This window comes from Gopherus evgoodei, chromosome 7, assembly GCF_007399415.2.
Source record: "Gopherus evgoodei ecotype Sinaloan lineage chromosome 7, rGopEvg1_v1.p, whole genome shotgun sequence".
Classification (NCBI taxonomy): domain Eukaryota; kingdom Metazoa; phylum Chordata; order Testudines; family Testudinidae; genus Gopherus; species Gopherus evgoodei.
The window spans coordinates 33,087,361-33,115,267 of NC_044328.1; the positions used below are offsets into that span (position 1 = coordinate 33,087,361).

The following is a 27,907-nucleotide window of genomic DNA, read 5'->3' on the forward strand; positions in this document are numbered from 1 at the left end:
CCAAATCATCAACGGGGGGCGAGGGGCCCAAGGCATACTAGGTGCCCCCAAGATGCTCAGAGGGGCAAGCAGTGGGATCCCCCAATGCCTGCACAGTAGAGTACCCCCAGCACATACGGTAGGTGCTCCCCAAGGCACCCAGAAATAGGGCCCCAAAGCATCCAGAGGCCCCCCCCGTGCAGATGGTAGGGCGTCCCCACTGGCTCACTGCAGGAGAGCTGCAGCATTTCTAGCCAAATCGCTGGGCGATCCGAGTCTTCGCACGCGGCGGATAAGAGAGAGCTGGAAACGTGTCTCTTACAGAGCAGCGCAGATCCCCGCAGTCAGCCGGTCTGTAGCCGAGCGCTCGCACAGGGGAGAGGAGGCGACTAGAGGGCGCAGGGCTGGGAGCGCTTTATACAGCTCCGGCGTGGGGGTGGGAATCTGCTCTTTCGTAACTTCGCGGGGCGAAAGACTAACAAGGGGAGTGGGGAAACCTGATCGATTCCAGCTAGGCAAGGGGGCCCTGCGCAGCAGGCTCTTGCGTAACAACGGCGGAGGTAACCCAGGCGATCTTTAACCCCAGCCCGGGGAGAAACGCGTTTACTGTGTCACACAACCCAAAAGGGAAGACCCCAAATCGGGGAGGGAGAAAGTGAGAGAGAGAGGTGCCAACTGTCCCTATCTTATAGTATTATTATTTGAACTATACTATCACGTCCCACTCTGTCACTCCAAAGTCCTGCTTCTCCAGTGTACCCAGCGGAGTTACAGCTTGGGGCCTCATTTGTCTCCCCCAGATTTCCCGTTTCTACCCTTCGAAAGCTGGTGCCTGAGAACCCAAGCCCAGCTTCCAGATACCAGGAGCTGTCCCCAGCTCCAGCCTGGAAGCCTTTCATAGCCTGCTCCAGAGTGCAACACGTGTGCAGCTGCAGCCTGGGGACATTTTTTAGGTCCTGCCTTTGGAGGAGGCGAAAGAGCACCATTCTCTTCAGCCCTAACACAAGCCTGGTGGGGACGCACATGATTGTGAATGTGTTAACGTTTGGACACACCACTCAGGTCCCTTTCTAGGTAAACGATGAGGCAAAGTGCCTCCAAAGTTTCTTTCTTGGCAAACTGTTGTTAGTTATATAAAATATTATTTTTCTCCTGTCCAGGCAAGTGATGGTGCCTCTTGGTCAATATTTGTTCTGTAGTTTCAACATCTTTAGAAGCATTAGAAAAACCCTGTTAAACATTTTCCAGCTATGTGACTCAGAGGAGGGTAGGAAAAATCATTCGCAGCAGACTCAGTTCACATATTCACTTCACTTCTCCGTTTTTATAGAGTAAGGGGCGAAGGCTGTTCGTTAAAGCTGATGCCAAATGTTCATTCATTTCAGAATTTAAAAAACCCAAAAATCTCATTCAAATTCAGAGCTGCTCAACAAGGTGCGAGGGGAGAGGGGGAAGTACTTTGTAAAAGCACATGCTGGGCAGAAATAGGGCACCTAGTCCAATAAACATGTCCTTCTCCTGAAGCTTATCTCAACCCTTCAGTTTCCTCTGTCTCAATACAAATATTAAGCCAGGTGATTTAATTTGTTTTTACTAATTATCTTCCTTGTCAGGTTCTTCCATACAGGTTTTAGAGTGGTAGCCGGGTTAGTCTGTATCAGCAAAAAGAATGAGGAGCCCTTGTGGAACCTTAGAGACTAACACATTTATTTGGGCATAAGCTTTCGTGGACTACAGCCCACTTCATCGGATGCATGTCCAAATCAATGTGTTAGTCTCTAAGGTGCCACAAGTACACCTCATTCTTTCTTCCATATAGTAACTACTAATCTAGTGGAATAGTTTGCCTGAATTCTTTGTTCATGTCCCATTTCCTGATTCTCAGGCTGAGATATTTGTTGTTTGGACCCTTGGCACTAAGATCAATTTATTTTGGTTCTCTTTCTCAGGTCTCATCCTAGGTCAGTTCCATGTTGCATCTATTAAGAATAAGTTCGAACTCTTGAAGCCATTCCTCATAACAAGTATTCTTACAATGCTATAATACATTAAACTTGTTTGTAGTAAGACCCTATAAAACAGTACATTTAACACATACAAAGGTGCTGTATACTGTAATGTCGATGAGCAAAAGTTTTCAATTTAGAATGAGATTTTTAGTGCTGCCGAAGAAATTTGGACCCATTCAAATTAAAGAGAACTGGGCATCCATATCCCCTGGGCAGCTTTTAAAACCTCTCCCTTAATTCCTGTTAATATTGGCGGGAGACAGTTATGCACATATAGCTCTAAGAGAGATGGATACACATAGGAGGCTCAGATACATGGGTGCACAACTGCATATAACTGATCTGCTTTGTCCATCTTCTCACAAGATCAATAGCAACAATGACGAGGGGGTATAACTAACTTTATTACCCTTGATAGCCCTAGGCTGTTTATTTAATGTCAGATAAAACATTTCTGTACTTTCTCTCTGCCACCTGTTACCAGCCATTCTCTTGATTCTGACCTCTGCAAAATCTGTATCCTTATTTTTAATCCCAAATCAGTTTTCAGGATCAGGTCTGTGCCTTTAATATTATACTAATATAATTCCCCTTTGAAAACATTATGACTGGAATTTTCAAAAGAGTCTAAGGGAGCTGGGCACCCAAACCCCATTCAAATTCAATGAAATTTGGATACATAACTGCCTCAGGTTCCCTTGAAAATACTGCCCTCAGAGTTTATTACATGTATGCCAGGCATTTTTATAGGCAACAGGCCCAATGCAGCTTTCACGAGGCTGCCAGAGTATCATCATCAGCCACTGTCCCGACCACACCCACAGGTAGGATTCAACATTGCAAAGATAACCCTCTGCAAGTTAATGTTGACTCAGTTAATGATAATTTACACTAGGTTGGCCTGCGAGTTTGATGGGAGAATAGCTACCATCTGTCAGCGTCATTCCATCCATATCCATATATCCAGAGTATAGCACTGCAGGTGTTATGTCCCTCCACTCATGGAGGGACACAGATCATGTGAACACAGATCATATGAAAGAAAGTGAATGGCTCATAGATTCTTGGAAAAGCTTAGGAGGAAGAAAAAACACTCTTAAAGCTCCAATACGATGTAAACAAAAGAACTATTTATAAAACTCAGCATACATTTACAAAATTTATAGCAGATCAACATGAGTTGGTAGTCAAACTTGTGCAGTTTCACTAGCTGATGCTTAAATTTTGACAGCATATTGTAAAAAGTATGGACATTTTGAAACCAGTATGTATTTTTTCAGCTGCATTTTACTTTGAAAAAAGGGATTCTAACTTTAAAGTTAGTAAAGAGGAGGGAAAGAATTTCTGGCACTGATTTTCCATTAAAATGCTTTCCCCATGAATAGCCCTTAAAAGTAATTAATATTTTCCATAATGATAGTACCTAAATTTTCCATAATGACAGTGACAGTAACTATAGTGAAAAGGTCAGATTTTTAAAGGAAACTAGAAAAGAAAGCTTTCGCTGTATGATTTATTTAGCTTCATTATGACTTTATAATGAAAGAAAATTAGGAAAGAACAAGAGAGAAAATAACTATTAAAACATTTCTAACACCGAAACATTTCAGTTTAAATATTGAAAGGACTAGAATTTTATTCATGGCGACATAGTAAGGTTTTAGTTCTTAGGAGAAATGCTGGCTCAAAGTATTGGCAATAGGATATAGAGCATTTAGTTTAAATCTTGTCCAGCTTAATACAGAGAGAAAGACTTTTTTTCCCCATCTTCTGGTTCTTTGTTGGCTAGTTATTATTTATTTCTAGGGCTTCGTTCACAAGTAGCAGTGTGCAGGGCAGTATTGTCTGAGATCAGGTCCTTTCTAACAAGAGGCAACAAATGACATGAAATGAACCAGTGATCTCAGTGTACTTTGTAGGACACAAACATCCACATCACGGTCACAATTGCCCCACCCCCTTCAGTTGACAGCAGTTAAAGCATACAGGCCAAGGACACAATGGGCTGAAAAACGTTATTACTTGCACTACTCCTGCCTGTGTATTTGTTTTGTAGTTAAAGAACTTACATCTTCCAAAAATGACAACCTGACTCGTTGCTTGAGCACTAATTTTACCTCAGAGTCTTCAAAAAGAGTAATTAAAATAATTTGTTTTTTAAAATGTTAACTGCATTTTCAGCAGCAAAGTGGTCTCTCTTATAAAGATTGTGATTCTGTGCTCACAAATTTCTCTTCTAGATTCTTTGAGAGAAAAAGGGTTTGTGTCTGCTTATAAATCTGCTTTTAATGGATTCTACCATCTCCTTCCTAGATTTACTTCTGAGCAGACAGGAAGCAAACTTGAGATAATTCATTTGCAATAATATTGTTTCCTTCTGAACACTAAACACATCAACCAAATCCATCTGTCCTGGTTTATTCGTCATGCTGACTATGACAGTTAATTTTCCCTTAGTATATGGAATACAGTGCTATTTATATTGATGAAAATGGAATGTTCAGAGTGGAAAATTAAAATATACCACATATTGTCAATTAAGTGGAAAGAGAGGCTTTCAAGTGCTTTTGTTTTTGTTTCTTTGTCATCCATATCAGAATTTTGTTTCCTGGGCAAGTCCTTAGAACCTGTCTAGAAACAACCAGGATTTCTCCAGTTCCCATTTACTCCCTACATACTCAAAAATTCCAATGTCACAACACATCGTTCTTGCAGCAAATGAAAGAAAGAGATGCATCTAGTGTCAGACAATGTCTCTTCTGAGTTGGTCAGACGCACTCTCTCACACCACAGACTCAGCATGCAGCTTGTGCAGTACATCCAGGCCCTGCCACTCTGGAGCAAGGGACCAAACTCAAGATTCAGACGCTCTATGTGCTGAAATAGTATGCTTGTGCTCGGCCATGAGAATGGCCTTTTTGCAGTCAGTATTAATTTTTTCCTAGTCTATGTTTATATAAGGATCCACAACTGCATTAAGCTAAAATAAAATAAGAAAAGTGCTGTGTCTTTTCTTCTAAGAGGTCAGATGCAGATGAATTTAAAACAGAGTTTAAATTACATTTAAAACAAAGTTACATACGTGTATGGGAGTTCTCCAAGGAACAAAGCCAGAGCTGTAGGCACTCTTCTCTCAGAGACCACTAGCCCATCCTAGTCCTACGGGGCACTGTGCTGCAGAAGAGATGTAAACACAGGTCTTGCAGACCAAAGATCTTCACAAGAGTGGGAACTTTAATCCCAGTGTCCTGGCCAAATACCAACCTGGGGAACTCCATTCCAATTATGTACCATTTCCTTGCAGTTTTACTTCCTCTTCACATTGTACCTAAATTGTTCTGTAGTAACAGTCTATGTTTGGTATTAAACAGCAACTACATTTAATCCCAGAAGTGGATGTATTTCAGTGGAGGTGCGGGAGGGGGTTAAGTCTCACATATAGTTTGCATATCTGTTAAGTTTGGAAAGTGCTTTGGGATGTTTCAGAATAAAAGGCGTTATATATGTGGAAAGTTATTGTTTATTATAGTATTGTTGTTATTGTTTTGTATTGACAAAATAAAACCCATGAAAGGCAAAACCAAAGAAAATGAGGGTACTCTACGAAATACATCATCAGCAATTCAAAGTGAAAAATGTTTCCAAATGTGTTAAATCTGGTTTACCATTGTTTAGCTACATGTGGCTTATCCATGATACAGACAAAAGGAATTGCAGGCATCACAAAATCCCAACATTTAATTCCTTTCTCTGACTGGCAGAGCCACTCAGGGAATGGAGGTGGGGCTTGGCAGCTCTAAACAGACTGATTGACACCAAAGCAAAATTTGCTTTTACATAATTAAATGTGGGAAACAACTGAATCAAGGTTTATCATTAGAATACTTGGTTGCTTTTTAGCATTTTCCTGCATAGCTGAGTCAATTGTTTCCATCTATAATAATCATTTCAAAAGCAAGTATGTTTCATCACACTTTTCCTGTTCTGATCCAAATTGACTAAATAATAATATGATGCTGCACTTTCACAGAACCTTCTAGGCAAGGGGATCAATGCACTTAACAAACATTAATGTATAAAAGCTCACCAACCTTTGGGTGAAATCTTGGCCCCATTGATGTAAATGATAAAACTCCCATTGACTGCAATTGGGCCAGGATTTTACCCTTAGGAGAAAGGTATTATTATTATTTCTAGTTTATAGAGTCTATAGTATCTCAATCACGTCAAGAACGAAGGGCTGATGCTGCAGTCCTTACTCGTGCAAATAACCCTTATTCACTGAAGCCAAAGGGATTACCTATGTGCAGACTACTCGCATGTGGATAGTAGGTGCAGAATTGGGCCCATAACTGTTGGCCTAATGGAATTAATCTGGATTTACACTAGTGTATCTGAAATGAGAATTTGGCTCTCAGTGTGCAGTTTACATCACTATTCACATAACTGATTAATAGTTTATGGTTATCTTTTTGGCAGCCCAAGAACTGGTATTGGACAGTAGCATTTAAGAGTGCCACAGCATCATGAACTATAGCAGAGATGACCTGCACTCGCTGATTGGGGGAGGTGTGTATGGAAGTGAGGGCAGCAGCTTCAGCAGAAGTTACTGTGCATGCTCAGTCTGTGTGACTCTGAATCCATTTCAGTAGACAGGATAATTTTTACTGTGACAAACAAATTAATATTCAAACCAGAGAAAGTAACCGTCAACAACCACTGACTAGTAACATCAGTAAGTGCCTGGACAAATCAAGGATCAACTTCTTCCTGGAAACCCTTTGTGTCCGCCTGCTTTCCAATGGATTTCCATCTATTGCACTACAAGTAAGCACAAACATAGCCAGTGAGTGAAACTGTCAACAAGGCATATTGTCCTGTCAAGATAGCATCAAAGAACAGTTCAGAAGTGCTGGCAGGTGAATTTTTCCCGGTAGCAGAAAGAGAAGTTGTATCAGTGAGTACTTTTGCTGCTTATTAAATCATTGTCATTCAATTTTCCCATAATGCTTCCTAGGGGGAGCTTTGCAGTTAGTGCTCCGGTTAACTGACTAGTTTAAAATCTATTTTTTAGCAGTTCAGCATGAGAGAGAAAGAGATGAACCAGGTTAGTTTATTTGCCCATTGTTTTAAAATCATAATGTACATTACATGTCATGAAGCTGTTTTGGATCGAGAGATTTATTATAGATTTTAAATGCTTTTTAGATTAGATAAACATGTATGCATGCAATTTGCCAGGGAAGAACTAGAAGGAGAGACAGAGATTAGATACAAAATGGTAACAATAAATACGGTAGGTGTTTTGCAAAATGTTAATCGCTATTTTTTTAACCTGGTGTTTAAGACCACATGGCAAATTTTTAGATGCATCTTTTGTTAATATTATAATTGTTCTTGTACCCTCAAAAGAAAACATGTACTAGCTTTTCTTGACATGCAATTAGTTGGAGATATTCCTCTAACAAAAACTTTTATACATGGTACCCGTCAGGTGAATTTTAGTTCTTGTAAAATGTTTTACAGACATTAGCTACTTAGTTGTTATAGCATTCCTGTGAAATAGGGAAATAGTGTCATCCTAATTTTGCAGATGGGGAAACACGCAGAAATATTAAGGCCTAGATTTTTAAAAGTACTTAGGTGCTGTGCTGTGCATTGCAATGCCTGACTGATTTAGGAGCATAAATCTCACTTTCAAAAAGGGATTTAGATATTTATGAGCCTTAATCTCATTGATTAGCGATGGGATTTAGGCTCCCAAGTACCTAAATCAGTTAAGCGTTGTAACGCTGAGTGCAGCAATGGCTAAATACCTTTAAAAATCAAGGCCCTAGTGTCAGTGCCAGGATTACAATGCTGGTGTCCTTTGCTGTCAGTCACATGCTTTGTCCATACATTAACTTGCATTCCATGCTATTGAGTAACCCGCCCTAGTGAGCAAAGACTACATTGCACTGAAGCCATCTCAGTTGTAGGCAGCCAGCTGGGAGAAAGTCTGCAGCAGCTGATAGTGCTGCCAGTGGCAACCAAGCAAGACCTTCAACCTACAGCAGCAAATTACTCTAGTTTCTCCCCCACAAAAAACTGAGGGGACCTACAGCCATTGGTTTGACAGGTCCCCAAAGGTAGACAATAGCGGTAGAAGGGAACCATGAATAACCCGTAACCTTCTGGAAAAGTCTAGCTGATAATATTTTTAGAACTTTGTAAGGGAAAGGGCTAAACTTTTACTTTAAAAAGAAAAATGAAAGCTGAGATTAGCCTGTGCATTGTTAGGCCCCCAAAGTGTGGAGGACAAGTGGCACCAGGCTTTGTAGGCTAGAAAAGTTAGCACTGTTAGGGACACAGGCCTGACGGGCATAATTGCACTATGTAAGAGGATTGTGGCTATTATGTCAAGTGTCATGAGTAAGGCCTTATTTTTTAGTACCAATTATTTGATTATTAGAAAATGATTAAAATCTATCAGATAAATTACTCTATGTGATAGAATCCTGGGATTAGATAAAAAAATGATCATTAGCTTTGTTTTATCCAGCCTCATGCTGGTGCCCTACTGTTCCCTCCAGGATATTCTTGAATAATTGGTCCAATACAGTTTTCTATTATTCAAATGATCGGAATGCCATGACTTAGTATGGGAGGTAATTCTGCAGTCCACTAGCCCTCACACTTAGGAAATTATTCCTTTTTCAGAGCCTAAATTTTCCCTTTTTTTAATATTATGCCATTCCATTACTCTTAGTTATGCTGCCTTGGATTGCTTTAAAAATTCCATTCCTACTTTTGTATTTAAACCTTCACATACTTGTAGATGGTTTTCATATCCCTCCTATGTTCATTTAGGCAAGCAATGCAAATTTAGCTCTTGTAAGTCAATTCCCCCAGCTCTTAATAATTTCATCTTTGAATTATTCCAATTTGTAGACATCTTTTTAGCATCAGGGTGCCAAGAACTCAAACATAGAATTATAAGCGTGATCGCAAACAAATGTAGATAGATTATTAATATTATGACACTGGTCCATGTCATGGTATGTCGCCATATGTAACACAAAAGTACTTTTCTTTTTTTTTTTGCTGCTGCAGAACAATGCAACTTCATTTCTAATTAGCTGTCCATGATCATGCGTATGTCTTCTTCAGCATTAGTACTTTCCATATATTCTCCTTTCATTGAATATCTATTTTTTGGATAATTCTTATCTAGATGCACTATTTTGCATTCTTCTGGGATGAATCTCATTTTATTATATCTTGCCCATATTTGTAACCTCTGTAGGCCTCTTTGTGTTTGTGTCTTCACTTGTGTTCACAAACCCTCTCCATTAAGTATCGTGTGAATTCAATTAATGTGATATCTATCTCTTGTTCTGGGTTACTAATAATATTACATAAAACCAGGGTTAGCACAGTTTCTTTTGGCACCTCACTGGACATATTTTCCTGGCTCAATACATTACCATTTATCACTGACCGTTGTTTACAGACAGTCAGCATTGAAGTCCATATGACAGCATGTCTATAAGTGCTATTTCATCTACTTCTTATCATTCAATGATTTCTTGCCTTTTAGCTTTCCCTAATTATGTTTGTTATAAGAATTATAAAATATATCTATAGGAAAGTGAAGCCAACATTTGTTGCTACATTATTTATTTTCTTACTGGTTTTCCAAACATATTCTAATGTTATACAGATTTCAGAAAAATGTGCTTCATGTGTATCTTATGATTTTGGGTTGCACTAGTATTCTGCCAAATTGTTACAAAACATTTTAAAAAATTATAAAAATTTCTGAACGTTAATATCATGGATTAATCATATCAACCTAGTATATCCAGACAGAGGCCAGAAAAACACATATTTTGGAATTTTTGCAATTAAACACATTACATCTATGTTTGTTTTGAAAATCTTAGATGAATTAACTATATTAACTACTGTCAACATGAAGATATACCACATGCAGACATAAACACTGAGCTGAATGGGAAACCTTATAAATACCTTTGGCATTTATACGCTACTTGAATCTATTTAAATAACTACATCTGTCAGTTATCCGTCTTAGGAATTTCCATGGACTGTAAGAGCTCAGGACTAGCATACAACTAAGAACTATGCCACAAATAGTTTTATGTGATGTAGTAACTGTAAACGTCAAAGGTAGGCTACATCATACATGCTAAAATAACAAACTACGTATATGTCAGAATTACTTTGAAATAGCAACATTGTCAAGTGTGTGTACTATTTCTTCTGTTCATGTTGCACTGAAAATGATTATGCTGAGTGAACTTCTAATGTTAAACCTCTCTGTATAATAGTGTGAACATTTAAATCTCAGAGTCACTAAAAGTGTGTTCTTTATTGACACCTTTTAGGAAACTTGACAGTACAATCCTATATTATGAGATCTGAGTACTGGGAACATGTTCAGATTTTTTTAAGTATGACTTCTTATGATAGATACATACAAATATTGGACTGTATTACTATGAAAAAATGTTTTAAAATTGTAGAACTGAGAAGGAATGGAGGATCTGTAAAAGAACCTAGATACTTTATTGGGGGCATGATGAATTTAATGCATACATATACACTGAAGTCCTGGGGCTCCTAAACATTGAAGCAGTTTAATTTACAGATCACAATAAAGAAGTATAAGGAGCTCAAAAAGCATCATTAGGTTGGTGTTTTCCTAGTTATAAACAACTGACTTCAGAAAACAAGTAACAATGGCACAAGTAAAACAGGCTTAATAAAGCAGTTAGTTAAAAAGGAAGAGTTTGTCCCAAACCTAAGCACCAATAAACATTTTTTACCTTGATGTTCTCTCTTTCTGTATGTTTTCACAAACACTTAGCAGAAAAAATTGCAGGTTCCGAAGTGAATTTAATAAAGGAGATCCTTTGCAGTTATCAAATAAATTTAAAGAAAGGTCAACCTAAGGTCGACCAAATTCCATCTGAAATGAAGGATGGCCTGAATCTGCCATCTCATGCAACAAACATGATTCATTATTTGTAGATAAGGAGATGTATGCCATAGAATTTAGCAGAATTACACTAAGCCAGTTTAGCTGTTACCTGCTTAAAAAATGGGGACACGATACTAGAGTTAATTGTAAACTGTCACAACTAAGGAAAACTATCAACTACTAAAAACTAGCAAAGGCACTGCATACACCATATAAAATTAGTCCAAGAGGAAGCTAAAAGATTTGAACTGTTTAGCACACAAGTCCTATTAAATCGCCTGTAATAAAAACCATTACACAATATTCTAGGAGCCTGACAGCCCAAGAAAGCAACTAATAATAAGATCACAAATAAATCAATGTTATCAAAAGCAAACCAAAAATCTAAGCTCAAACCCCACTTTGGGGGATAAAACTGAGATCGAATCTCCTATATATTGTGTAAAAATATATTCTATGTAGGAAAAGCAACAACATGGGACTGTCAGTGATGCAGGCAACATACTCAACTACTACTGCTAAAATGTCTGATCTTCTAGGCTTTAGCAGCCTCAAACCCACCTCACCTACCCACCCATGCCTGCCCCCCCCCCACAAAAAAATCAAAACAGGGAGAGTCACCAGTATGATGAACTTTCTTAAGCACAAATGGAAGAGGCAGGAGATTTACAATGAAAAAATATTAAAATAAAGAGTTTTGGTAGGTACTGATATTGGAAACATGCTGTAGCATATAGAAACAGTTATGTCATGGGTCAAAAGGAGGGTTGGGCACCCTTTTTGTTCACAGCTACCTGGCTTGACAGTGACAGCTGCACAGCTGATAATCTGAGAACTGGTGTTCTTTAATGCTAAGTATTTGCCTAGTTCATTTTTGAACAGGACTATGCTGGTTTTACCACTGGCATTCTTTTAAAGTTTACCAGCTAATGTTAATTTCTTGCTTCACATCCCTCTGCACTGGTTTTTCACAATACAGTACTGAGTATCTATATGCAGTATTAAAGTTATATACAATATAAAAATGGGTGTCTATCAAGTTTCTTATTCATGTCACCAATTGTTAATACCCCGTGTTTGTTTGTTTGTTTTTGGATGGAGAAGGTAGTCATTCCTGCCCCTAGCAAACAGAAAAAGAAGAAAAAAAGCTGTTTGTGATTATAATTAACAAAACATACTGCTATTGCATAGATTTGATTCTTATGCTGTATGGAATTTTGGATCCCCATTTATCATGCTCTAATGAGTCTGTTAATTATGCCAACACAAAGGGGTCTACATAACCTTTTTACTATACCAAAACATACTGTAGCACTGGCTGTTAGGCAGCCTTGTCTCCCTTCAGTCTTGCTTCTGTAGCCTGGACATAGGTGGCTGCATTTTCTCAGGATTAATGAGATTATGCCATTGTACACAAGTAATGTTGGAAAAACTGGTTTCTCACAGTTAATAAAGGGGAATGTTTCTGTGTGGTTTTCTTGAAGGTTTGAACTAAAACAGATTGGAGAGTTTATAATAGCCTAAGAATCACTATATAGAAAGTCCTAGTATTGGTAGAAAAATATGATAGAAAAAGATTAGAAAATACAACACAATGCTTGTAGTCAAGTATCAGAGGGTAGCCGTGTTAGTCTGGATCTGTAAAAGCAGCAAAGAATCCTGTGGCACCTTATAGACTAACAGACGTTTTGGAGCATGAGCTTTCGTGGGTGAATACATGCATCTGATGAAGTGGGTATTCACCCACGAAAGCTCATGCTCCAAAACGTCTGTTAGTCTATAAGGTGCTACAGGATTCTTTGCTGCCAACACAATGCTTGTTTTCCATCATCCCCCTGCTATGGTTTACTAGTACAGGTCTTTATCATTCTCTCTTTTAAAAAGTAGTATAATGTATGTGGAAATATAAAAAATACCCCATGAATAAATGCCTCTCTCTCTATAGAAACAAACATCAAATCTCTGTCATGTTGCTTTCATGCATTCTGATCATATTATGAAACAATTGTGTAAGAACAAGGAAGATGACTACTTCTTCTGCTGACCCTGCTCCTGTGCCTACTGGGTATGGGACAGTAACTATGCTAATTGTATTGATCATTGATTTCTTTTTGGTGGTGGACAAAGATCAGGGGCTAGAGCTATTGTGATGCAGGGACTTTGCACCATGCTGCCAGCATAATCTTGCCATAAAGTCAACGTAACCAGCTCAGGGTGTAAAGGAGATGCTCCAGTGTCACAAATCCAACACAAGGGCATTTATGCCATTCACCATGCTGCTGACGTAATAAAGAAAAAGGAGCATGGCTAGAGAAAGTGGGCAGGATTGCCAGGATGCCTCCATGCTACGCTGATCCTCAGCTGCACTTATGAGTCTTTGTGGCTATTTCAGTTTGGCATATTTCAGTTGTCAGGTTGCTTTAACGCAGGGCAGGAGGAACAGCATGTACCAGAACAGAGAAGCAAGTGTAAAGATGAGCTTTAAGTCATGTTTGCACACCAACCCTCGACTTGTTCTCTGGGCAGTTTGGCTGCACCAGAGGATCTGTCCCCAAATGTCTGTCCTGATTATTTTAGATCTGTCAGTTGCCTTTAGACCAGTTGACACAAGTTGATGCTGATACATCTGTGGCTCCTGGCAGGGATAAACAGTGTTTACTTTGGTGTCTCTGTTCTTTTCGCATTGAGAAGACCCAAAGGGTAGGACTGGTCAATTGCTCATCAGTCCCATGGGCCCGCCCTTGTGGAGTTCTGCAGTGCTCTATTTTGTCATCCCTTTCTCACTATGTATGTTGCAGTTACAAGAGGAGTTTCGTTTGGGTCACAGTCCTATTAGTATGTTGATTGAATTCAACTCTACACTGTTCAGTGGACCAAAACAGTTTATAATCTTACTCAAAGTAGATATTGACTGTACACACCTTAAAACACAGAGAGTGTTGTCTGCATTGCGTTCCCACACTGGTTCTGTGGAGCTGAACCGTTGGTAGCAATGATAGCAAATTTTATGGAAAAATTCCTAGTGTATACAACACTTTTGTTTCTGGCTAAGATTTAGGCATTGTTGAGAGCTAGTCCTGATAAAAGCAAGCAACAGTGGTGTGCTAGGGAAAACAACTATAATTTCATTGGATTTATTTTCAAGGTATACTCACAGTACTTAGAAAGGACTCTCTATTTTATGCCCTACAATTGTACGAAAAACTTCAAGAATCTTCCTTCACCCAAGAATTAATATAAATCATAATGTAGCAGCTAAAAATATATTTCTGATCTTTACCATCTGCCACCAGAGTTCCCCCAGTTTCTGTAGATATAATGGCAGAAGCCAAAATTAGTTGAGGGAGTTCACCTGCCTTTTGTCACTCATGTTTGCACACTAAGAGTTTTACTGGACCTTGAGCTGCTCTAGGATTTCCAGATAGCAGCTGTAACCAGGCCTTCTTGTTTTCCTCTTCACTTGACCAGGATATTAGATTCTTTCCTAGCCAATATGGGCCATTACACACACTTCCCATCATTGCTGCTTTTGTCACTTCTTGATTTGATTGCTTCAATATATTCAACATGGAGTTACACCTAAGGACTAGTCCAAAACTTCAGCTATTTAATAGTGATTCAGCACGTCAGCGTGTTTTACCCAGGCTCCATAGATTTCACTGGCTTTCATTTTATTTCGAGCTGCAGTTCAAGATGTTGGTGTTGGACCTCTACTGGTTTGGATCCTTGGTTTCTTAGATAAAATGTTTCCCCACACGTTTTACCTGGACAGTTGACATCAGTTGAGATAGTCAAGTCAACATTCACTAGATTTAAATGTTAGCAAGCAGGTTGCAGAGTGCTCTGGTGAACTCCAGAACTCACTCGCTGCCCACCCTAGTGTGAGAGAGAAACCAAGTGTATTGACCTTCTGGACATGTTGTGAGTCTTGTCCATTCAATCAGACTTTTCCTGAGACAGTTTAAGTTGGTTAGAGAGTGCATTTAAATGCAACTCTTTTATATGATGTTTTGTCATTGTGCACTTTGTGGTTTTAATTAATGTTTTTATTGCATGTATGGTTAGAGGCTGATGACTGGACAACAAAAGAAATACAAACATATGTATTTAGTTCATATGGAACTAAGGATTTTGCCAACAAGGTTTAACATTGTAATTTGCATTTGGTCACTTCCTTCATTTTACCCTTTTTGTTTAGATCATGTCTATGTACAAAAGAAAAAAAGTAGCATGACCATCTGGTTTCCTGCATTTACTCTACCAGATCCTAAGGCTTTAATTCCATCCTCACACAGGTAAAAATCCATTGACTTGAACAGGCTTTTACTGTGTAAGGCCCATTTATAGTTTTATGGCTTTTAACTACCACTACTGATAAACCATCATCAGCCACCTCCCAGCTACCTGAAAGGGAAGAAAATCTTGATATTTTAAGCAACTTTACAATGCAACTCTGTTTTCTATTCCCTCTTCACCCCGCAAATGTGTGTCTGTGCATGTGCTTGTCTGAGCACATGCATGTACATGAAGTAATTTGCATACATATGGGGAGAGATTCTAAGGGGCATTCCCACATTAACTGTCAATGGAAACCTTTTGTACAGTACGTCATATAGCATATGCAAGAGAGGATGTGTGTATATACATGAACATATTTACGCATTATCACAGTGTCGCACAGAGCCTAAGACTGGATTGGTTAGTCTAAAATGATTCCCTTGGGATTTATGAGCTAAGAGTGCTCAAGGGTTTAGTGTCCTGACATCTCTTTAATTAGCAGCCTCCAAGATCCCACACTAAGACACTAAGCCAGTGCCTTCTGTCATATCTCAAGGGTTCCAGAAGGTTTGGAAGCCACAGAGCAAACCTACTGTACTATGCCCATGACAGCTACAGTATGTGCAACGGACCCTTTTTCCTACTAACACCAAATTAGGACTTCTTGCTGCTGCTCCTGCTTCTAAGGTGATGCAGTTCTAAAAAGCCATAAGAAAGAGTCACACAAAATGGGTGGGATAAATAAAGACGATGTTGAGAAATACTTAGAGAACAATCCCCAGTTTGCCAAGGAGTATTTTGACCGAAAGCTGAGAGCAGAAGCGCTTGGAACCATCTTCAAAGTCAGCCCTGGGGAAGTGAAGGATGGAGTTTCCTTCAAGGAGATGTCCCGGCTGGAGGAGTCTCATGTGCTCTTTGAGTTGCTGACAGAAATCCAGGAGGAAGAAAGCAGCATGGAGAAGATAGTGCACAAGGCCCTGCAGAGGCTGGCACAGCTGGTGGCAGCTGACCGGTGTAGCATGTTCATCTGCCGTGCCCGCAATGGCATCCTTGAGGTTGCCACCAGGCTTTTCAATATCACCGCCACCTCCAAGTTTGAGGAGAACCTGGTAGCCCCAGACAGTGAGATTGTTTTTCCTCTGGACATTGGGATAGTGGGATGGGTTGCTCATACCAAGAAGTTTTTTAATGTACCTGACGTGAAAAAGGTAAGTGAGTGTCTTGTTCTGGGGCCTGGGTCTCTATTCCTTTGCTGAACTTCTTGTAGAGGGCCTATGGTACAGAATGGGGTCTTTGCATAGACTCATTCCTCAAAGTGCCAAACCCCAAACAGGGGACAGAAACTCAGAATAAGAAACATGAGAAAACCAATGAGATATGAAGTTTAAAATCAGGTGAGGTCATTTTATCTAGTGTGGTTTGTTACTTCATATTTCCTGATTCAACATTTGTGATGTAAGTAATTTGCTGTGCAACTGAGGAGGATATCAGATTAGTTTGGGACTAATGTAAATCTGAGTACTTAATGACCAAGGCTCCACTCTGCTGTCCTAAACAAAGTGGTAAATGGTCTCCTTTATTATTCCATAGTCACCCGTACAGACTGTTACTGAATAGATCAGTCATTAGCATTTTGCTGCCCTAAAGCACCGCATGTCAGGTAGTCAGAGCTGGCAGTGATTTTTAAGGTGGTGAATGAGCCAAGAGTAAAGATAGGCCCAAACCAGAGTATTCAGATTGAGGTCAAGTTTTCAAAATAAAACACCCCAAAAGCTTTTGGTTCAGATCCATCTCTAGCTGAGACATAGTCAGATCTGCTCATCTCCTTTTAGAGCACCTAATCTATTTTCACAGATTCACCCTTTTCACTTGTAACTTACACAACGGTTACATCATAAGTATCATAGAACAAGCATTATTCCAATTCCAAATGTATTAACAAGGCAGCTTCAGATTGTCTGTTCTGAAATAAACGGGGAAGCAGACATATGCTTTCGGATATTGACATCTGCAGACTTGCTGAATTTAAGTTATCAGATGATGACATCTAGTCTGCAAGCTTCTCAGCACCAGACATCAGCTGATGTAAAGCAGAATACTCAGATGGAGCTATGCCAGTTAGATCAGCTGAGGATCTGGCTCCTTGACATTGAATTCATAGTTCTATATCAAAATTTGGTGCCATTTTAGAGAAAGGCGGCCTGATCCTGAATTCAGTGAGAATTTTGGGTGCACAAACAATGCAGGATGCCTTTCTGGATTGCAAAACTATCCATGGCTTCATGGAGAAAAAACAACAAATTCTACATTTCATCATATTGCTAAAAGTCAGCCAAAATCAAGGCTATTTTAATTACAAGCCCATATTGGCCTGGTTTGGGACTATTATTAAAGCTCAAAAAAAGAGACAAGTACATGTGAAAAGAACTTTTCCTATTCTTTAAAAACTAAAAGGCTCAAACCTGAAGTCAATTGGAATTTTGGGAGCAAAAGTAATGCAGGATTGGGTCCAATATCTGCCTCACTGCTAAGATGCTGCTGTTTTTGTGACACAGAGCATCTGACTTACTGCGTCTTACTGACAAATGGAGAGATTGGTGGATAATCCTTCTAAATTCATAAGGCTGATTATGTAAGAAAAGATCAAGAGGCTCATGAAAGATGTGTTTTAGACCTTGCACTGTTCACTTCATATATCATGTGTAAGGCTGCTTACAGCGGGGTGGCCCATCTAATTCTACTGTTCTGTGTCCAAAAAACTGTGCCAAGCTAAAAATAATCTGAATGTTTTTAAATAAGATCACTGTTTTTTGCCCCAATAGTCATTCCGCATGTATGGTTCTGGGAATGTAATAGAGCCACGTCTGATGTCCAATTATTATTCAACCAACAATTTTTTAAAAATTTAATAATTAATGAAATTATTGTATTTTTACTCATACATGCATTTATTAGGGAGCTGGAAGTCTATGCCAATACAGAAGCATTAGAAACTTCAGGGCCAAATCCTGGTGCCACTGAAGTCATTTGCAAAACTCCCATAGATTTCAATGGGACCAAGATTTGGCCTTTGAAAATAATTGTGCAACCCTTAAAATGATCACCATCTCCATTTTACCAGCGAAAGAAAACCCACACTCCTTACTCATGCAAAACTCCCACTGACATCACCACGAGGTTTACCTAAGTAGGGACTGCAGGATTGGACTTTAATCAGGAACATTTCTTATATCATGGGTTAATTATATTACTGAAGCAGGAGCTCCTGCTGCTCAAACCTTAAATCCTTATCACAGTCTTAAAAAGGGAGTAGTTTTCATTCAAATTGCATTTTGTGTGCTTCCAGGAAAACAGGTCTGTTCACTGCCTAAGTGCTAAGCAAAAATATGATGATGGTCCTTTCTGGCTTTGGAATCTATGAAATCATTTACCCCTATATATAAGGCCATACCAAATTCATGGTCCATTTTGGTCAATTTCATGGTCATAGGATTTTAAAAATCATACATTTCTTGATCTCAGCTATTTAAATCTGAAATTTCAGAGTGTTGTAACTGTAGGGATCCTAACCCAAAAAGGAGCTGTAGAGGGTCACAAGATTGTAGTGGGGGTTGCAGTATTGCTACCTTTACTTCTGCCCTGCTGCTGGAGGCAGCACTGCCTTCAGAGCTGGGCAGCTAGAGGGCAGTGGCTGTTGACTGGGAGCCTCTCTCTGAAGGCAGAGCCACTGCCAGCAGCAGTGCAGAAGTAAGAATGGCATGGTATGGTATTGCCTTGCCACCCTCACTTGTGTGCTGCTACTGGTGGGGAACTACCTTCAGAGCTGGTGCCTGGCCAGCAGCCACCGCTCTGTGGTCTTCCAGCTCTGAAGTCAGCACAGAAGTAATGGTGGCAACAACATGACCCTCCTAAAATAACCTTGCAACTCCACCTGCAACACCCTTTTGGGTCAAGACCCCCAATTCACCCTGGTCTCCCCTGTAAAATCTGCATAGTGTAGGGCAAAAGCACACAAAAGACCAGATTTCATGGTCCGCGATGCATTTTTCATGGCCGTGAACATGGCCCTACCTATATATAGTTTAACTTTATTTAGTGCTTGTAATAACTACGTAGTTATAGAATCATCTCTGTGTGGACATGGTCACAGAGCATGAGTGAACATTTTCACATACTGATGTCTCAAGAACACTTATACTGTGACTTTCAAAGATGGGGCTACAAGGGAAAGAAAACAAAAGGCAATATGCAAACAGGAAAGAAAACTGATTTAAAAAGTCTAGTGACTACGTTTGTGTGCTTGTATATACACACTGATATTAGATCGGGGTGGGCAAACTTTTTGGGCCGAGGGCCACATCTGGATGGGAAAATTGTATGCAGGGCTGGGGCAGGGGGTTAGGGTCCAGGAGGAAGTGCAGAGTGTGGGAGGGGGTGCAGTGTGCAGGAAGGGGCTCAGGGCAAGGGATCGGGGCAGAGGAGGAGTGCAGAGTGTATGAGGGGGCTCAGGGAAGGGGGTTGGAGTGCAGGAGGGGTTGGAGTGCAGGAGGGGGCTCAGGGCAGAGGTTCAGGAGGGGTGCAGACTGAGGCAGGGGGCTCAGGGCAGGGAATTGGAGTGCAGGAGCGGTGTGAGGTGCAGGCAGGGGGCTTAGGGCAGGGAGTTGGGGGGGCAGGGTGCAGGCGGGGTTTGGGCTCCGGCCTGACACTGTTTACCTAAAGCAGTTTTGGGGTGGCAGTGGCATGCAACGGGGCCAGGGCAGGGTCCCTGCCTGCCTGCCCTGTCCCTGGCCCCATGCTGCTCCAGGAAGCGCTGCAGCCCCTGGGGGAGGAGGGTTGGAGGGCTCCACATGCGCTGCCCTTGCTGCACCAGGTACCTTCCCCGAAGCTCCCATTGGCTGTGGTTCCCCATTCCCAGCCAATGGGAGCTGTGGGGAACAGTGTCTGGAGGCAAGGGCAATGCACGGAGCCTTCTGCCCCCCCTGCCGGGGGCCACAGGGTCATGGTGCCAGCCACTTCGGAGAGCGGCACGGGGCCCATGGCACCATGGGGAGCAATCCCGCGGGGCTGGATCCAAAGCCCTGAGGGGCCAGATCCAGCCTGTGGGCTGTAGTTTGCCCACGCCTGTATTAGATACTGTTCAATGAATTCATATTGATAATTGATTCACACATTAGTAGGAAACCTGGTTGTTTGTTTGTTTCTGTTTTGTTTGTTTTAGGTTAAATGGTTTGGGGCTGCACAGGAGATAGTTCAAATAGAAAAAATGACTGTGGAATAAAATGGCAGCAAGTAATCATTAAAACATGAGACACTCCCCTTTTCAGCACTTGGTAACCAGTGCTTGAAGGATTCTCTTTTCAACCTGGAAAAAAACCAACAAACATGAGGAAGCTCCTCATCCTAACAGTTCACAAGAGAAAACCAGAGAAAAAGATCCAGATTTTCTATAATCACCTTAGTAACAACAGCAATTCCCTCCCCCTGAGGATTAGAAACTTGTTGATCTTTGGAGCTAAGAGTGTTTAATCCAGGATTTAACAGTAGTGAGAAACAGAAGGCCAGGCAGATTTGCTGTCCTCACAAATGGTGTTTCATTATTCTCAGTGACTGGTAGCGTATATTGTTCTAACATACAAATGCAAAATAATGGATTCTCATAAGCCCTTATAACTTGAGTCTATTAGTTTAACAAAAGCCAGGAAACTATAGTAACTAACTGCAGGCAATGAGGTGCACAATTATTGAGCATCTCAGTGCCAGCCATTCCATATTTCAGAATTCTAAAAGATATTACTTATGGGACTACTTCAGCAAAGAGAAGAATTTTGGAGACTTACAAATAAATCCAGAGTCTCAGCCTTCAAGTATAAGTACATATGTAATTTTCTAGTCAGATTATTTTCTTTTATTCCTTTAAGTTAAACCAATATCTAATATGTAAATTAACTTTTCCCAAACTTATAGCTAATTGAAGGCAATATATTTGACTAAGAATTAGATTCCAATTCAAGAAACAGTGTCCCAAATATGAACATAGCTTTAATGGTGTCAAACTACATGACTAGTGAAAATTTGGTTCAAAATAAGTCAAGGCCACAGTGGATATTGAGAATAGTGAAATCAGAGCTCTTTTTTGGGTCCAGGAAACAGCTTTCTGCAGTACATTGCATTGGAAGATAATGTAATGGTCAGGTCTGAACTTCAAGAGAAGAGTTCCCTAGGATAAAGCAAACAATTTTTTTTAGAGGCCACCATTTCCAACCTCTGGCTGTTCAGAAGAGAAAGGGTAGTCACTTCCTTAATTAACACCGTTTATAATAAGGAGTGTGATTGAGAAGGAGAATCTTAAACCAAGCTTTGGAAGCTGGAGGGAGATTATTAGAACAGCCTTGGGAAGGGAGTTTCCAAGAAAGGTCAGGATTATTAAAGATTAGAGGAGGAGAGAGAAAGAGCACTGTTCTAATGCTTCAGCAACTCTGCCTTCTTGAAGATCTGAAAGGCAAATCAAATTTGAAAAAAAGAGATCCTAAGTTTGACTCTCTGGTTTTTAGTTGTTCACCCATGGAGCAGAATGATCTTTTGTATTGGGAATGTTATAACTTGAGTAGTATATGCTCCAAGGCAAATCTTCTCAAAAGTGATCTTCATGAGAAAAAAAAACCCTAGGTCTCATGCCGAATAGCAACTTTTTGTTGGATAAGGGGTGAAAATTATTCCAGCCTGTTGTACTAGATAATACCCACTTGATTGACAAACATTTAAAAACAGGAACCAGTTTCCATTAAGCATCGCAGAAAAGGGGTAGGCTGCCAGTCAGCTTGATTTTCTTTATTTTTTAGGACACAATTACTTACAACAACCATACCTACAGATTGCTCTTCTTTTGGAAAGGTCTCAGAATGGCCACTACTTTACAGCAAAATTACAGAGACATTACAGTTATTTCTCCGCTTACTTTCAGCTCTAAAACCCCTAATTATCTTGAAAATATCAGGGTTCAGTTTCTGTGTTGCTAATAAATTACATGGCAAAGAATAAAAACCAAAACTGTTTTACTCTCCTGCTTTGAAATTAATGAGAGTTTTTGTAACTAGACAAGCAGGATTTAGCTCCAAGCGATTTAAGTTACCAAATATGTATAGGAAAGCTTAGTAATGTCTTCATGATGCAGAAGTCTGCCATCTAGAACTGAGGAATATCTCACCTTCTTTAGAATCCACTACTCAACATTACTGAATTCCACCCACTTACACCAGTTCTGGTTTTGGCCCATTGACTTCAATTGGTAGTTTTTTGTTCTGTCCTCAAATTGAGGACGTTTTCTTACCCAAGATTAGATATTCTTCTGATTTCATTCAAATTCAAAACTGAATCCTCATAAGAAAAATCCAGTGCCCACATAACTGTTGTTTAAGTTGGTCAGAAAACAGGGTTAGTGCATGTAAGAGGTAAAGTAATAAGCATACCAGTCTGATGTAACTCAGCTATTAACATCATGTTTTTAAAAGCCTGAGTCACTGGTAACAATGGCAAAAGGAGTCCAAAAATAAGCGTCGCTATCACAGAGGGGTCAGAAGAGGGTATAGCAGGAACAGAAACTAACAAAAGGATGTAAAATAGGCCAGTACACCACCCCCTCTTCCAGCCCCTTTTAGTAGTAGGATAAGGGAGCCAGGCAGGCCTGCTAGGAAGAGGGCCCCACATTCACTTGCCCTCTTTTTCAGTTGCTTTTTCTGCTACCCCCCATTAAATGTGTAAGTACTAAGTTACATTCTTTTTAACTATCCAGTGAAAATCATATTAGTGCAGGTTTCAGGACATTGCCACTTATGACAATGTTCCTAATTTCTGATCCAATTTACCCCAATGAGAAATTTACACCACTGAAATTGACCCAGAGACTTGCATAGGAGCTGGCCTCGCCTACCTGAGTCTGTATTTTGCCAGTAAATGCAGTCATAAATGCTGAAGTCTTTTAGATTAGCTAATGAAAATGTCAGAACTTTAGTCTGTATCGTCGTTTTTTAAGTCTGAAGTAAACAAAAAAGTCATGAAACATTTGTAACATTTTGCATAACTTTTTTGTCAGAATACATTTAAGATTTTCAGGATGCCTAAAAGCAGAGAAATAAGAAGGGGTCATTGCAAAAGACACAATGTTTGTCCAAAAAATGTGCTTTAATGTTAAAGGTGAAAACATACCTTTCATTGAAGAACCTGAGATCTGGAATGAGGACCATGGAAGGGGATAGGTACAGAGCAGATAGCTTTTCCGGAGACAGACCAGACAGTGAGAACCTCTCTGAACTGATTTTTCAACTAAGGTTGGATTCACTATAAATGAATGGCACAATTATTCCAGAAAATTCAAATATGGATTTCAGTTTTTTAATTTATTTTCTTCTTCAGAAGATATGCAGTGTCTCATCTCACTTACACTTGTTTTACCCCATAATGGGTATATTGTATTCAGTGACGTTACCCTTGCTTCACAGCAGTGTAACCTGGTATCAGAATCAGACTCCATATATTGTAGTCTAAAGATGCAAACTGGATCTTAATTACACGTGTTCACTTCAGATTTGCAACAGCCTTATGAAAAATATATGCAAGTTGTTTTCAGAAATAGTGGGCCTGATTTCCTCCCAGTTACACTGATGTAACTGTATTGCTTGCACTAAAATTACTCTTGATTTCCACTGGTGCAAATGAGAGTGTAGATGTGCAGACTCACCCGTGGCACCTCCTGCTGGTCATCCTCAGGAATTAGCTCACTTCCAGCCAGGAGTACTTTCTGCAGTCCAGTGATCCACCTGTCCTTTTGGCTCCTGTGTCCCTCCATGGACCCTGGTGCCCTTTTAACTGGGGTGCTGCCCCCTGGCAGTACCCCACCAATCTGAATGTCCCCTCCCTGGGGAACCCCCAACCCACTATCTCCAGTTTGCCTCAGTTTTGGCTACTGCCCCATCTCCATCTAGCCCCCATTCACTGGGGCAGACTGCAGTATCAGCCACTCATCATAGGCAAAAAGTGTTTGGACCTGCTGCCTTTTTCCCTACCCCTGGGCTGCCCCCTGCAACCCCCACTACCTCTTGGCCTAATGCTAGGCTGCAGTCTGGGGCTTTCTAGGCAGGAGCTTCCCTAGCTCCTCTGTCTCTGTCTCTGTCTGCTCCACTCAGGTACCCTATGTCTAGCTCCCTTCAGCCAGACCCTCTCCCTCTACAGGCAGAGAGAGACTCCTGAGGGCCTGGCTCCCAGCTTCTTTATCAGGCCAGCTGTGGCCTGATTGGGGCATGGCCCAGCTGCAGCCACTTCCCAATAAACCCATCTTAGTAGGTCCCAGCCACAACCTTCCCCCAGGGCTGTTTTAAGCCCTTCAGAGCAGGAGCATGGTAAGCACCCTGCTACAGAGAGGAAGATTGTGCCCAGAGTCTAAAGTTATTTAAAACTTGAGATCAAACGATCAGTACCTAAATTTATGGAAATATATTGATAGATTTGGTTTTAATTTTCAACAATTTCAGGCTTTTATTATTATTATATATGAAGAAACTGTGGAATTACACAGAGGTAAAACAATAGATAGGAAAAGAAGGGCTTAGTCTGCAGCAAGGGAGATTTAGGTTAGCTATTAGGAAAATCTTTCTAGCTATAAAGATAGTTAAGCTCTGGAATAGGCTTCCAATGGAGGTTGTGGAATCCCCATTGTTAGAGGTTTTTAAGAACCTGTTGGACAAAAACCCGTCAGGGATGGTCTAGGTTTACTTGGTCCTGCCTCAGTGCAGGAGGCTGGAATCCTGGACAGGATGACCCTTCCAGCCCTACATTTCTATGCCTCTGTGCCCACGTCCAGACTAACCTGTGGCATCGGCGGGTTAAAATCGATTGCTCGGGGATTGATATATCGCGTCTAGTCTGGACGCGATGTATCGATCCCCAAGCGCGCTTACATCGATTCCGAAACTCCATCAACCCGAACGGAGTTCCGGAATCGACACGGAGAGCCGCGGACATCGATGCTGCGCCGTCCAGACGGGTGAATACCTCGATTTTAGAAATTCGACTTCAGCTACGTTATTCCCGTAGCTGAAGTTGCGTATCTAAAATTGATTTTAATACCCTAGTCTGGACGTGGCCTGTTGTGACTCAGGATAACTGAGTCAGATTCTGATTTCAATTACACAGTGTAAATCCAGGGTGATTCCACGAGCTTATCCTGTTTTGTGAATCTCACCTGTGTAACAAAGAGCAGAATCTGACCCAGTGGTCTTGGTTCTCCACTCCACGATACTGGTTTTACCTCAGTGTGACTCTGGTGAAGTCAGTGGAGTTACACTGAGGTAAAACTGACATAACTGAGTGGAGGATCAGGAACTCTGCGGTCTAAATATCTTACACTATAACCTCAATGGTAGTAAATAAGAACTTCCAAATTACTAAAGGATTTATCACAAGGTATCATGTGCTAATTTCTCTGCTAGTGTCAATTCTTGGATTCTCCTATTCCACTGTAAAACTCTTATAACCAGATAGTTCTCTCGCTCCCCAGCACTAATTCTGTCTTAGGCCTGGAATAATTGCACTCCCAACACAAACTTAAGGTCCACCTCTTTGGGAAGCAGAACATGACCCTCTTCTTGTTTTGGTGTGTTTGTCCACTTTAGGGGGGATACAGTGTCTTGGATTCAGAGACCTAGCAGACCCTACTACTGTTATTGATTAATTTGCAGTAATGCCTGCAGGCCCAGGCTAAATAGGGACCCCATTGTGCCAAGTACTATAGAGACATCAGGAGCCACACATGGAAGCTGGATCAGGACTCAATTCTCTGTCTGCATTCCTTTATTTGAATGGCTCCAAATCAGACACTTTGTCCTAAAGCAGAAGACAAGCAAAGGTTTCCCTTTGTCACATCTTTTGTTTGCAACACACTTGCACTGAACTACTTGCAATAGCTATCAGAGAATCTCCAGAGATTCAAGGCATCAAAATTCATGATGAAGAACATAACGTTGCTCTTTTTGTAGATTCTCTATCTCATTGAAGCACAGGTGTCTAATGCTTTAAACATGATAACATGATTTAGATGTCTACAGAACTGTACCAGGTGAATAAGACAAAATCAGAGGCAGTTTCCTGAAGAATCTGCCCACAGAGACTCTCTAATTAAATTTCCATCCTAACAGGCCCCCTCTCCCCTGCAAAGATCCACATACTTTAAATTGGACAACTCACCCAATTTACCTAAACTACTAATGCTAAATCTGCAACTTCTTTTACATATCTTATGTCAAGACTTTCAAAGATGCCAAAACTTACTATTATCCATGTTTGGGACGACTCATCTTGATAAAAATGAAGATCCTTCCTCAAACACTGCATTTCCTACAAGTCCTCCCAGTACTGCTACTTACTTCAGATAAAGAAAGAATTAGAGGAAATAAACAGCAATTTTAATGTGATAGAAGGTTACCAAGAATCAGCTTGCTGAGGGTCAAAAGAAAAGGAAGGAGGCACTGGTCCCTTTGACTGGAAAGTTTTGTAACAGGACAGCTATAATGTGATGAATTCGGAACTGGGTATATTTTACAGAAACTCAAAACAATAGCCCCATATATCAAAGCACCAAAACTGTGTATTTATCTCTTTTTATTCTTTCCAATTTGATTTATGGTGAAGATATTTTATTTCCTCAGGAGCTCAAACATTCTATGCAAGAGACCACTCTGCAAATATGGCAAAAGTGCCTTGGTTTAGTGAGAAAATCCTCATTCCTTTCCCAGATATGAAGACTACCCAGATATGTTGGCTGGCAGATATTCCTCTAGGACAGGAAAGATACAAATTTTAAAATATGGGATGTCAAATAGCTAATATTAAAGGAGACCTTTTCTAGGGCACAACATTAAAGAATTCGGAACAATTCAGCATTTCTATATTGGCCTACAAGTTAGACATATCCTAGCAACAATTACTAACGGCAAAACTTCACAAGTGGGAAAGCAGAGATTAGAGGAACATCTCTGCCATGCCACCTGTTCACTGAGAGACACTTAAGTTCTCTACCATGAACTCAAGATCTTAAAATTCCTCTTGAGGATATTCAATAGCACAAAAACAATTGAATATTTGGAGTTTCTAATGGCAAATCTTACAAGCAGTTGTGGTACTTTGTACTCTGCAAACAGTACCATTTTCTTTCATTTTTGGCCCCCCCCTTTTGCAAGTGCACTAAGATACAGTCTAGGTCTGACAAGCGATTAAAAAATTAACTGAGATTAATCATGCTAGCAATAATAGAATACCATTTATTTAAATATTTTTGAATGTTTTCCACATTTTCAAATATATTGATTTCAGTTTCAACACAGAATACAAAGTGCACAGTGCGCACTGTAAAAATAAAAGAAATAGTATTTTTCAATTAACTTAATACAAGTACTGGAGTGCAATCTCTTTATCATGAAAGCTGAATTTACAAATGTACAATTATGTACAAAAAATAACTGCATTCAAAGATAAAACAATGTAAAACTTTAGAACCTACAAGTCCATTCAGTCCTATTTCTTGTTCAGCCAATCGCTCAGACAAACAAGTTTGTTTATATGTGCAGAAGATAATGCGGCCTGCTTCTTGTTTACAATGTCACCTGAA

The 27,907-nt window shown here is 40.3% G+C and overlaps 1 protein-coding gene across 3 annotated transcripts in view; it reads left to right on the plus strand.

Moving 5' to 3' along the window:
• Nucleotides 1-15,980: 15,980 nt before the first annotated feature.
• Nucleotides 15,981-27,907, plus strand: part of PDE6C (phosphodiesterase 6C) — a 49,787-nt gene continuing 37,860 nt past the window's right edge. For all 3 annotated transcript variants that reach the window (XM_030568615.1, XM_030568613.1, XM_030568614.1), the window contains exon 1: nt 15,981-16,460. In XM_030568615.1, coding sequence (XP_030424475.1) covers nt 15,981-16,460 — 480 coding nt within the window. The remainder of the gene's footprint in view (nt 16,461-27,907) is intronic.